General features: G+C 47.4%; 1 protein-coding gene across 1 annotated transcript in view; it reads left to right on the top strand.

The window, feature by feature from the left end:
* The window catches only part of KCNK18 (potassium two pore domain channel subfamily K member 18), a 12,000-nt gene extending 6,103 nt beyond the window's left edge, over positions 1-5,897 (top strand). The window contains exon 3 of the mRNA XM_003787130.1: positions 5,098-5,897. Coding sequence (XP_003787178.1) covers positions 5,098-5,897 — 800 coding nt within the window. The remainder of the gene's footprint in view (positions 1-5,097) is intronic.
* Positions 5,898-13,421: the final 7,524 nt, after the last annotated feature.

The following is a 13,421-nucleotide window of genomic DNA, read 5'->3' as shown; positions in this document are numbered from 1 at the left end:
GGCACTCTACCCAGGGGGATAGCTTGAGGCTCCATCTCAAAAAAAAAAAAAAATGCTGAATTGCATTTATTCTCACCACAACCCCACAGGGCAGGTGCTGCAATGGTCCCTTCAGCAAGCTCAGGCTCTGAGACAGGCTCACTGTGGGCGAGTCGGAGGAAGGGCTGAGGTCAGGCCCTGAGGCTGGTACCAGGGGGAACCCACAGCTCAGGGAACGGTCCCAGGACAGCAGCTACTGCAAGGAAGACCCTGGACATGTGCAAGAAGCTGAGGGTTTAGGGTTTACTTTGTCTTTTTTCTTTTCCTGAATTTGCTACTATTGGCCTCGTGGGCTAGCTAATTTGAGGGGGGACAGCAGGGGCTGCCCTGCGCATTGTGTGAAGTGGAGTGTATCTCCAGCTTCTATACACTAGATGCAATAGCATTTACCCCACTGCCCTCATTGTGGCAGCCAGAAACATCTGTAAACATTGCCAAATCACCCTGGGGAGCAACATTGTCCCCTTTTGACAACAACTGATTGATTGCCATGGTTGTTAAAGTGTGGTCCCAAAGCAGTAGCATCAGCATCACTGGGGAATTTGTCAGAAATACAAACTAATTCTCGGGCCCCATCCTAGACCTGCTGAGCCAGAAACCATAGCTGTGGGGCCCAGTAATTTGGGTTTTAAAAGGTTCTCATGTGAGTCTGATACCTATTAATGTTTGGGAGGCCCTAACCCAATGCATGGTCCTCAGCACTGGCCACACATCAGAGTCACCTGGATGACTCCTAGCCCAGGCTCCACCCCAAGCCCAGCAATCAAGTCAGAATCTCTAGAGATGGAGCCCAGACACCAGCATTTCTCAGAGCCCTCCAGGTGATTCTAATGGGAGTCCAAACTGAGAATCACTAATCTAATGGAAATGCATTAGCTTGGTTTAAATTCCAAGAAAGTGATGCTACTGCCCATCATACGAGTCAATTAGGACATCATGCTGCCTAGTAATTACAATGGGAAAAGGATGTGGGGAATGTTCTAGACTCCCCATAATCAATAACGTATTTGAAAGTCCCTCTGGTAAAACAACTTCCTGCCCTGCAGCTCTGGGTCACTTGAAGTGCACCTGGCCTTGATGCTAAGCCTGGGATATCAGACAGGTGTGAGGCCAGCTGATCCTCAGTCATTCTCAACTGGGTCAGCCCTTTGGATGAAAGAGGAGAGTGCAAGGACTATTAAATAGTCACAGGCTAAGTGCAGTGAGCTGATTGTATCAGAAGATGTGAATACATTATTAGACCTGATATGAGTTCCATTATGCATTTCGGCTTTCAGTAATGAGGACAGTTAATACATTTCTTTTGCAGAGGCTGTGTGCTCTTGGAGACTCACTTCCTTGACAGATTTTCTAGAATGTGGCACATCTCTTGCGTTGTAAACCTACTTCACCCACAGCCAACCACAAAGGCCCTTCTTTGTTTATAACCCACCATACCCACCTGTGCCATGGAGAGCAGTGGATTCAGAAGAGCCTGTTCTGTGCTCTCCAAGAGCTTTTCTGTGACACCCCAAGTTCAGAAATAGATGTCTAGTCTGAATCTGTGCTTCTCTCCTTCTCTCAGCTCCCACCTTGCCCAAAGCTCCCATCATTTCTCACCTGGGCAGGTACCACAGTGGCTTCTATTCGTTTCCAGTGCCTGTTCTACCAAATTCCCACAAACTTGCCTGCTCAAGGCAATAGAAACATACTCTGTCAAGTTCTGGAGGCCAGAACAGCAAGACATTCCAGAATTGCACTCCTTCTGGAGGCTCTAGTAGGGAAGACTTCTCAGTCCCTCCCAGTACCTGCAGTGGCCAGCTTTCCAAGATCTGTGGCTACAGGTCACGTTGCCGCCGCCTCCTCTCTTATGTGTAAAATCCTATCCTGCCTCTGGCTTGGCACTATAGCATGGTGGTTACAGCACCAGCCATATACACTGAGGCTGGCAGGTTCAAACCCAGCTCGGGCCAGCTAAACGACAATGACAACTGCAACAAAAAAATAGCCTAGTGTTGTGGCGGGCTCCTGTAGTTCCAGCTACTTGGGAGGCTGAGGCAAGAGAATCGCTTAAGCTGAGGAGCTTGAAGTTGCTGTGAGCTGTGGTACTCTGCTGGGGGCACTATAGTGAGACTCTGTCTCAGAAAAAAAAAATCCTATTCTGCCCCTCCTTCATAGGGACATTCATGCAGCATTTAGGGCTCACACAGAAAATCCGAGATCATCTCCACATTTCCAAGTCCTTCATCCCATCTGCAAAGGCTCCTTTTCCAAATAAGGTAATGTTTATGGATTCCAGGAATTAGGACTTGCTATCTTTCTAGGGGAGCATTTTTCAGGCTGCCAAACTGATCCAGGCACCTCCCTATCTGTCAGGTGAGCCCTCAGACCCCATCCCCCTCCACGGCCTCACCTTGCTGCCTCCCTGTGCACTGGTCACACTGTCCTCCTCTCACTTTCTTAAACTAGGGTGACAACTAGGTGACATATGGGTAAAAAACTATAAAAATCACATTCCCTCTAGGTAGACATAGCCCTGCTGATGGCTTGGGAAAGGCACCACAGGCTAGATTTCAGCCCCTGGGCCCTGCCCTGTACACTCCATGTAGGGGTTGCCCACCCTGTGAACTGCCTTTTCTTGAACCTGCCAGGGGGCCTTTGCACATGCTGCTTTTGCTCTCTCCTGGCTAATTTTTAGTCCCCTTCCTAAACTTAGCTTAAGAGTTACCTTACCAGAAAGTCTTTCCTGAGGCCAGGATGTGTGCCTTTGTTGTAATCATTCATAGAACAGTCTGCTCTCTCCCTGCTATTGGTCTCTGTTTGTAATTAGATACTCAATCGTGTGGTTTTTTGATTAATATCTGAATCACCCACTAAACCAGAGGCTCAGCCAGGTTGGATCCCTTGTCTACTTTGCTCACTACTGTGTCCCCAGTGTATGCAGTAAGCACTCAATAAATGTTCATTGAATGAATTAGTGCACATACACAGGTAACCGACCATGTCATCAAATGGTGCCTAGTGGAAACAGCCAGAGTGGCACTGAGTGCACTGGGACGATTGCAGACAGAGGAGACCCTTTGAGGGCCACATCTCCCTGTCCTGCCCTTGGGATCCTGGTGGGGGTGTCCTCTGGGGACACCTAAAAGCCTGCGTGTCCCCAGAGGACATGGTGGCTCATGCATGTAATTCCAGCACTCTGGGAGGCCAAGGCAGGCCGGTTACCTAAGCTCACAAGCTAGAGTTCACGAGCTCAAGACCAGCCTGAGCCAGAGCAAGACCCTGTTTATAAAAAAAATAGCCAGGCATTGTGGTGGGCACCTGTAGTCTCAGCTACTTGAGAGGCTCAGACAAGAGAATCACCTATGCCCAAGAGTTTGAGGTTGCTGTGAGCTATAATGCCATAGCACTGTACTGAGGGTAGCAAAGTTAGACTCTGTTTCAAAAAAAAAAAAAAAAATTAAACATGGGAATTAATCCAAAAGCTTTTTCATCTGTGTATTAAAGTCAGTGAATATGAAAACTCTAACCCAATTATGGCCCAAGAATATGGGGAAAGGGGAGAGGGAGGGGAGGGTGGAGGGTAGGTGGAGGGATGGTGATTGGTGGGACCACACCTATGGTTCATCTTACAAGGGTACATGTGAATCTTTCTAAATGTAGAATACAAATGTCTTAACACAATAGCTAATAAAATGCCATGAAGGCTATGCTAACCAGTTTGATGAAACCAGCATACTGTACCCTATGACTGCATTAATGTACACAGCTATGATTTAATAAAAATTTTTTAAAAAGTCAATGAAACTTGCCTGCTTCAGAAGTGCCAACCACCTGTGCTGTGGTATTGGCTGTCTCTCCGCTCCTGCCCCTCTGTAGATGAGAGGGGAGGGCCACGGAAGGGGAGCAGAGGGAGCGGCTCCTCCCCTCTGTAGATGAGAGGGGAGGGCCACGGAAGGGGAGCAGAGGGAGCGGCTCCTGAAGAGTGCAGAGGCCTCACTCCACCCCTCCCTTTGCTTGTCTTCTGGTTCTCCCTGGTTGAGAGCACTGGTTGGGAGCCAGAGAGCCCTGTGGGTTTGACTCCCAACTCCACTATTGAGCACATATATGCTCTTGGCCAAGGGACTTCATTTTTCTGTACCTCAGTTTCCCCATCTGTGAAAGGAAATAAAAATACCTGTGTATGGAGCTTGAGTGACACACAGCCCACAGAAGTGCTCGATAGGCAGTTATTTTATTAGCTCTCAAGGGTGAGGGTGCCAACATTTATTAATAGCTCCTGTGCCCACGCCTCATGTAATCCTCCCAACTAGTCAATATATAAAGTAGGGATTGTCATCCCTATTTTACAGATAAGAATCCTGAAAAACATGTGAGCAGTCAAGTAACATTCTCGTAAATGGCAGAGTTGGGATTCACACAGGTCGGTCAGATCCCAGCTACTAATGGTTTCACTGTCATCTATGAACATGTTTGTTCAATCTATTAACTCACAAATGGCTCTGAGGGCAGCAGTTATATTCATCTTTCATCCTTCTACTGTCCTTAAAACTATCTGTGATGTCATGTGCACCACTGGCACATAGTAAGTGCCTCTTAAGAGGCCCAGATATCCCACGGAGAACAAAGGTGGCTTCTTAAAAGCCAGTATTTCCATGGAGGATGAAGAAGGCAGTGGGTATGATGGCAAACCTGTCCAGCCCTGCTCACCTGTGCTTATCCTGTCCTTCCAGGATGAGCTGAGCCCATCCTCTTGGGGACACTCAGAAATGGCTGCAGCAGAATGCAAGGCAATCACCTCACCCCCAAACCTGTGCTTGTCCCCTGCCAAGGACATTTCAGGTCAAAAATCTGGGTGTGAGTTGCTCCCTATCCTAAAGGGAATATGGACTTCACTCCCTGCCCCTCCCGCCAAAGCAGGCCTAACGCCAGACAAGTGGATGGATGCTATGAGATGATTATTTTCAAACATGTGTAAAAAGTCAAGCTAATGAGGGGAAATGGCATAATATTTCTTTAAAGTTTCTTGTGAGGTAGAGAGAGAGTGACAGATAACGACCCTAGATGCTTCTCTTTCAGGTTACGGCCACATCTACCCCGTCACCAGGCTCGGCAAGTACGTATGCATGCTCTACGCTCTCTTTGGTATTCCCCTGATGTTCTTGGTCCTCACAGACACAGGTGACATCCTGGCAACCATCTTATCCACATCTTACAATCGATTCCGAAAACTCTCCTTCTTTACCCATCACCTCTCCAAGTGGTGCTCCCAGCTGTTCTGCAGGAGGAAGCCTGCCACCAGGCCTGCAGATGAAGCCATCCCTCAGATCACCGTCACTGCTGAAGAGCTCCCAGGCCCAGCACCCAGCAAGTGTCCTTCAGCCCCAAGCCACAACCTGGAACTGTTCGAGAGATTTCTTGCACAAGAGAAACATAACAAACTGCAACTGCCCACGCAGGCCATGGAGAGGAGCACCTCGTGTCCCGAACTGGTGTCGGGGAAACTCTCATACTCCATCATCAGCAACTTGGATGAGGTTGGGCAGCAGGTGGAGAAGCTGGATGTTCCTCTCCCCATCATTGTCCTTGTCGTTTTTGCCTACATTTCCTGTGCAGCTGCCGTCCTCCCCTTCTGGGAGAAACACCTGGACTTTGAGAGTGCCTTCTATTTCTGCTTCGTCACACTGACCACCATTGGGTTTGGGGATACTGTTCTAGAGCACCCTAACTTCTTCCTCTTCTTCTCCATTTACATCATCGTTGGCATGGAGATTGTGTTTATTGCTTTTAAGTTGGTACAAAACAGGCTGATTCACATCTACAAAAATCTCTTGCTATTCTTTGCAAAAGGGAAGTTTTACCACCTCATTAAAAAGTGAAGGCTCTATCATCTCTCAAGAATCAGACACCGGCAGAGTGGTTTTCTTGCCTTGTCTTTTAGGGCAGTGTGGTTAGACCCACAGTGGCATTGTCATCTGAGACCTTGAAGTTTGGAGACAAATTCTTCAGTAGAGCTGAGTTCAGTCTTGAGGCCCCACAGAAATCTGCCCAATGCCTTTTGTATCAGACATGAGGGAAAAAGCTATCGCCATTCTCCGCAATCTAATTCATTTCTCTGTCCTCATTTTTTAAAAGCACCACCTCATGTAGATGAAACAAACCTTATGGATGTCACTGGTTTTCTTGTGATACAAGGGAAAAAAACCTCTTTATTCTTGGAATTTGTACTTTCATCTAAATTAAAATCTTCCTGGGATGCTCCCTGTTATCTCTGATGAAAAATCACTAGCTTAAGCAACCTCTTTGTTTTTGAGTGACTGCATGAATGCAAGTAAGACCAGCCTCATCCCAGCCAATATAAAATAAACTGAAACCAGACATCACCAAAATGGTGAAGTAGAAGTAATCTAGCTTCACTTTCCACAGCATAACCCAAACCAACTATCTAATGATAGAATTATAACCGCTAATATTCCAGAACACAAAAATGAGGCTGTGGCAATCCCAGAGCCACAGAAATGTGCAAAACCGTTAAGAGAAATGAATTTCCCTATCCAAGATGCCCCTCTCTCAAGTTGCAAGGCACCACATGGAAAAGTCTCCCAAACTCTTGGTTTCTACACTGGAAAAAGTGAGATCAGCTATAGGGAGAGGGACCCCTGAAAGCAGCTGGAGGCAGGTGGTAGAGATGGAGCCAGTAGCCTCAGTGTGTGGAACCCAGGGGCAGCTCTCCCATCTCAGATAAGGAAGATGTTAAATCAGAGAGAGAGTTTGGCAGCATCACATTGTAAGAGGTGGTATCCACAAATCCTCGGGGCATGAGCCCTTAGCCACCTCTCCACACAGCTAAGGAATCCCCTTTGGAGACACCTCCCCCCCATCCAGGACAGGTAGCCCTTTGAACTTTTGTGAAAGTTGCAGCAAACCTGGGCTTAAGGCACTACTTAGTGCCAAAAATGAGATAGCAATCTAAGGATAAAAAAATAACTGGGCAAATTCCACAGGACCTCTGAACACATATGCACTACAGAGAATAAACCAACCCAGACAGCAAAGACTAGAGCACATAACTAATATTTCAATGCAAAGACATAGATGTATATCCATTAAGAAATAGCAAACAGAACTATGACCTCCCCAAATGGACAAAGTAAGGAACCAGGGACCAAGCCTGATAAGATAGCAATATGTGAGCTCTCAGATCAATAGTTTAAAATAGTTATCTTAAGGAAACTCAGCAAACTCAACAATCACAAAGAAAAATAAGTCATACATTTATCAGAATTTTTTTAAAAGACTGAAATAATTAGAATAAATGAAACATACATTCTGAAACTGAGAAATATATTGGCTGAACTGAAAAAATACATCAGAGGGTTTCAAGAACAGAATTGATCAAGCAGGAGAAAGAATTAATGAGATCAAAGAGTAATTATTTAAAAATACATGATCAGAGATGGAAAAAGAAAGTAGAATGGGCAATATTTACAAAATTAGAAAATAACCCCAAAGAATAAATCTAAGAGTCACTGGCTTTCAAGAGGGAATTGAAAAAGAGAAAGCAGAAATCTTAAAGACATACTAACTGAAATCCAGGTATAGAAACGTCAAAGATCACCTAATAGATCCAACCTAGATAAGACTACCCAAAGGCATATAATAATCAAACTCTAAAAGGTCAAAAACAGAGTCTAAAAGCAGCATGGGAAAAGAAGCAAATATCATACAAAGGAACTCTGATTTGTCTGGCAGCACACTTCTCAGCAGAGACCACGCAGGGCAGGAGGGGATAGGAAGAGACAGTCAAAGTGTTGAAAGGAAAAACTGCCAACTGAGAATACTTGACCCCACAATGCTAGCCTCAGAACAGGAAGAAGAGATTAAAACTTTCCCAAACAAGCAAAAGCTGAGAAAATTCATCACCACTAGACCTGTCTTAAAAGAAACACTAAGGGAAGTTCACAAACTTAAAATAATTTGCAACTAGAAAATCATCTGAAAGTATAAAACTCACTGGTAAAGTAAATAACAAATTTAGAAATACTCTAGACAAATTTATAATACTACTGGAATAGTGGCATGTAAACCATTCATATCTCTAGTATGAAAAGGCAAATGTAACAAAAATAATGGAATTATAACAACTTGTTCAGAGGTAACATAAAAGATATAAATTGAAACAGTAAAAAGTCAAAATGTGGAAAAATGAAATTAAAGTGTACAGTGTTTTAGTCTTTTGTTCTTTTCTTTGTGATCAAAGTTAAGTTATCAAACTTGTTATAAGTATAAGATGGTCTTGGTAAGTCTCTTGGTTACCTCAAAGCAAAAACCTATAATAAAGACACTAAAATAAAAAAACAAGAAATAAAAACATACTAATGGAGAAAATTACTTCAAATACACTGATACCACTAAGTAGAATTGCCACCTATGTTCACTGGAGCCTGGGATATTTTTCAGTTGCCAGGTTCTACATAGACCACTTTTCTCATTAGTTGGCACAAGGATGATGCCTTGTGAATAAGTTAGCACATGAAAGTGCTGGTGTCTAAATGAATGGAATGAAAAGGCTGACAGTGGTCGGGTGAACACATTCCTGAGCTGTTCACAGATAGGTTGGCATGTGAATGGGCTGGTCTGTGTAGCAGATGCTGTAGGTGTCTTACCCCACAGGACTCCAACTACCTTTGCCTGAGGACTATCTCTGGCCAAGAGTAAGTGCACCGCCAGCTTAGAAGTGCCAAGGAGTTAATGCTACTGGGAACAACCACTAACCAATGACTGGCGGGAACTGGTGGCTATAAGGTGTCCAGATCCCTTGCCCGTCCTGTGGAATAACTCTGGGACACGTTTAATACTATGTCCCCAAATACCCCAGTGGACTCAAACCTCAGTTGCTCATTAGCACACCCTCTATTGGCCTCCTTCATCTCCCTGGTTCACTTCTCCACTACTCCACTGAGGCTTTTTGAGATTACCTCCTAAAGAACCCACTTGCATTCACACCTTCTCTCAGAGTCCCTTTTAGGAGCTTCAGCCTGGAAGAGGATGTAAACAAGTCAGGGGCAAACTGATCGACACATGCGTGGAATATCACAATCTTTTACCGTGTTGGTTATTAGAAATGTTTTATGATTACATCCTTCTTCTTTGAAAAATCCGTCTCTATCCTATGATTAGCAGAATTAGTCCTTGGGAAAATAGAGAACTTTCCTATAGGGTGTAGCATAAAAATTGCAAGAACCAAGGAAAAGCCCAGGAGGTTCCAGTTTGAAAAAGAAAAGAAGCGACTGTCTTTTACAGCTTCTTTATTCCATGCTAGGTTCTGACCAGTGCCCAGGGCTATCTCTCAGAGGGCTCTCAGGTCTCTCTGAATCTTCCCCCAACTTCCCCATAAACATTAGGCTTTCTGCCCCTTCAACCTTTAAAAACCTACTTCTGGCAATGCGGTTTACATGGTGTGAACAAAAATCAGCAAAACACATGAAGCTCCATTAGTGGAATTTCAGGCAGCAGCCACAGCCACAGGGGTCTTTATGGAGTTTCTTGACATCCTTCAAACCACATTAGCCTAAATGAGAGACATCACAAAGCCCCTTAAACCCACGTGCAGTAAAGACTGGCCACTCAAGTGGGAGCACATTTTTGGACTACAGGGCTATTTGATCCATTCAACAAGCATTCCTGAGTGCTGTTTTCTAGGCTCAGAGTATCCTAAGATGAATCAGGTGGTATGAACTTCCCAGCCACTCCCTTCTTGAGGCCACAGCAAGTTGGGTTCAAATGCAAACTTGGTGGTTGTCAGGGATGTCATTATGCAAATTAAAGACCACAAGTATTTGCTCATTTCATTTGCTAGTCAGAATTCTTCCGTGGCCCTGATTTCCTGCCCCATATTTCTGATTTATGCCGCTCATTTCCAAGCATCTTGAGCCATTTGCTCCATGTCCCTGGGCAGAAATGTAAATTTGTTCTTTCAAGCCTTTGCTCTGTGGTTCTCAGCCTTGTCTGCACATTGACACCTGTGCAGACACCTCCAAACAATTCCTGTGGTTGTTCTCCCTGTTAGCTCAGCAACAAATTGCCATAGACTGAGTAGCTAAAACAACAAATATTTATTTCTCACTATTGTGGGGTCTGGAAGCCTGAGATCAGAGAGCCAGCATGGTTGGGTTCTGTGTGTCCATACATCTGCTGTCTCTTTATATAAAGGCATTAATCCCATTATGGGGGCTCCAACCTCATCTAAACCTAATCACCCCCAAAGGTTCCACCTCCTAATACCATTACATTAGGGTTTGAATCATATGAATTTTGGAGGGACACATTCAGTCCATAGCACCCCCTAAGATTCAGACATTATTGGCCTACGGTGCCACCTGGGTACTGGAGTTTTAAAAGAGCTCCAGGTGATCCCAATGCGTGGTCAGAATTGAGAAGCAGAGCACTAGATGCTCTCCCGGGCTGAAGTGCCCTTCTCCCTACTAGGATGGATGACGCCTTGCTTTCCAGGCTCAGTCCATATGTTGGCTCTTCTAGTTCCTATTCCTGACTCCTAGAAGCAGTCACCCTTGTCTCCCCCACTGAGGCCACCGTGACTTCCTCCGTACAATCCTTGTTACAAGATTGTAACAAGGTTCCCAAATAAAATCACATCTATTCATTATGTTTTCTTTCCCTTTTAATCCTCCTATCGTCACTTTGTGGCAGCCACTACACCACATATGGGAGAACTCTTGGTGGAATTCAGGAGCACAGCATGCTAAGGAGAGCAGCCACCCACCCCACACCCGCCCCTAGCTGAGTACTGCAGGCCCCATCTCAGCCAATGCTCCCTGCAGCACTGAGAGTTGGGGCCAATTGTCTTCACTTGATAGCAAGGGAACTGAGATCAAGGTCAAGTAACTACCCCCAACTCAGTACATGATGGAACCAGGATTTCCACCCATGTCTAGTCAGACTCTAAGTCAGGGGTTCTCAGTGGACCGGGAGTCTCAGCACCCCCTAGGAACTTGTCAGAAATGCAGATTCTCAGACTCCACCCAGGACCTATGCTGGGTTTCAACAAGCCCTCCAGATGATTCTGTTTCCTTCAGAATATTTGATTTCCAAGTTTGAAAACCACTGTTGTAACCACTCTACAACCACTCCGTGGGGACAGTTTGTGGACACAGCAACACAGAGGACAAGAGCCCAGGTCCTTGACAGGGGCAGGGGTGCTGAGGGGGCTTACCAGACAACTGGCCCTGTCCCAACAAGAGCAAATCCGTCATCTTCACACTCAGGGCTTCTCATGGAGATCACAGGAGGCTGCTTTCGCCTGAGCAGGCCTTGCTGGGAGGACCCAGTGCCCTATGAGGGCCTGTGAGGTCCTAGTCAGCCTAAAGTCCGCCTGGAGAAGTAAGAGGCCTGGAAATTGCTCCAAAAGCTCCCGGACTTAGGAGGGGAGGGGCTATTTTGATGGTCACCTGCCGCGTCTCCCGCTGGTGGGTTCAGAAACGCCCTTCCCTCCCCACATCTATGTCGGACCTCCTCCCACCGGACCAAAGCCTTGGGCGGTGCGCGCTGATCCACTGTCTGTAGGGGGTCGTTCTGTCCAGTTGTCCCACTGCCCTGCACGTGGCTTTTTGAGTGCCCCCGTTTTAGCGTAAAAAGAAACTGAAGTTCAGGGATACCAAGGGATTCGTTACGATGACAGGGTGGGGGGTATTGTGGATGAAGGCGCCTGCTCTGGGAGGCCCAATTCCGGAGGCGCAAGGAGCTGTGCCAACAGGCGCTGTCAGGGGAAGGGAAACAGGTCCTGACAAGGAGCCCCCGGGAGGGCAGGGACTCGGAGCTCGCGGGGTGTGGAAGCTAAAGCGGGAGCCCCTCTCTGGCAGCCCTCCAGGTTCTGCTCCCGCCGTGTGGCGCGGCCAGGTTGCGTTTCCCAACGTGGCCAGCAGGTGGCGCCGCCAGACCGCGCGGCCTCGCACTCCGGGGCCAGCAGGTGGCGCGTCCCACGCTCCGGCCGGGCTACTCTGCAGCGCGCGAGAGTGGTGTCTTCTGCGGCGGTCTCCAGGGAAGCGGGGAGCCTCTGACCCCGGTCTTCCGCCGCAGTCCTCTGCGAGGGGACGCATCAGAGCCCTGTCCTTATCATCTTCATCCCTGTAGAAGGGCGCTGCGGACCTCTGTCCCCTGTCCCTCACACCATAAGTACTGCCCAGCCCATCACAGTGCCTGAAATGTTTGGACTTAGGACTCCACCACTTGACAGGGGGTGTCCTGAAAGTACCTCGGCTTTTAGCACCCCTTTGCCTGGCCACTTCTTTCCCTGCCTTCCTCCCCAACCTAGCCAGCCTCACTGCACAGAGAGGGGCTTTCAGGCAGGGGCACCAGGAGCTCCTAAAGTCCCGATGTAGCGTCCTGGAGGAAGCCCGCTACCCCACAGACTCCGGGAATGAGGCCCAAGAACCACCAGGTTGTTGAAGTTGTGGTTTTGCATTCTGTTTCCAACACTGAGTGTGACTCTCACCTCCTGGGGCTGAAGAGCCCTTTCTTAGTTTCCTGAGGCGGGGGCATCCGTGGGGGAGGGCCTGGGATCCAGGAGACTTGCCTGTGCCCTGTCCTGCTGGGTGACCTCCGACAAATGAGGGCCTGCTTCTGGGTCTGTCTGAGGGGAGGGAATTGCTTCTGGGTCTGTCTGAGGGGCCAGGACAGCCCCTGTGGTCCTGCTGACCTCTAGGATTTGGGTGTCTTGCCTTGTCACCAACAGCGTGGTTGCCTTTCATGGATGGGGAGGGTGGGAGCTGGACTCCCAGAACACTGGCATGTGGCTGCTGTGAGCACTGCTTGTGTTGGGCACAGCCTCAGGGCCTGAGGGTGCCTGGCAAGTGGGAAAAAGGGAAGGAAAGCAGCATTTAATGAGCACCTGATGTGTACCAGGCTCCTTCCCTGCGCTACACATGCTGCATCCACGTGGCTCTCAGGATCAGACACAGCCCTAGGCCTGGCACCTTGCTGGCAAATATCTGGTGCAGGATGATCCCTGCCAGCAGTCTACAGAGAAGATCAGGGTCAGAGTCTTTTTCCCTGACAGCTTGTGCAGGGTCATTAGGGTGGTCCCTGCTCAGAACTGTTTGGAACCTTGCTTCAAACTGTCCCTTCCTGAATTTGGGAAGGCCAGGCCAAGCCCCAGAAGGTGGTGCTTGAGACAAAGGATTAGAGTCTTCCGCTAACTCTCAGCAGGCAGCAGAGGGTGATGTCCCATGAAACAGAGGGAGTTTAAGCTTGGAGCCCCCAGCTTACTTGAGACCTAACATGGCGGGGGGGGGGGTTGCTTTTGTATGTATCAGTCTTGTGAAGCTTGTGATTTGTTGTTATTTCTCATTCTAAATAAATATTCATGTTTGCACCTAATTCTGAGT

This window comes from Otolemur garnettii, unplaced genomic scaffold, assembly GCF_000181295.1.
Source record: "Otolemur garnettii isolate 467f Iridium unplaced genomic scaffold, OtoGar3 scaffold00021, whole genome shotgun sequence".
Taxonomy (NCBI): Eukaryota; Metazoa; Chordata; class Mammalia; order Primates; family Galagidae; genus Otolemur; species Otolemur garnettii.
This window is presented reverse-complemented; position numbering and strand designations above follow the sequence as displayed.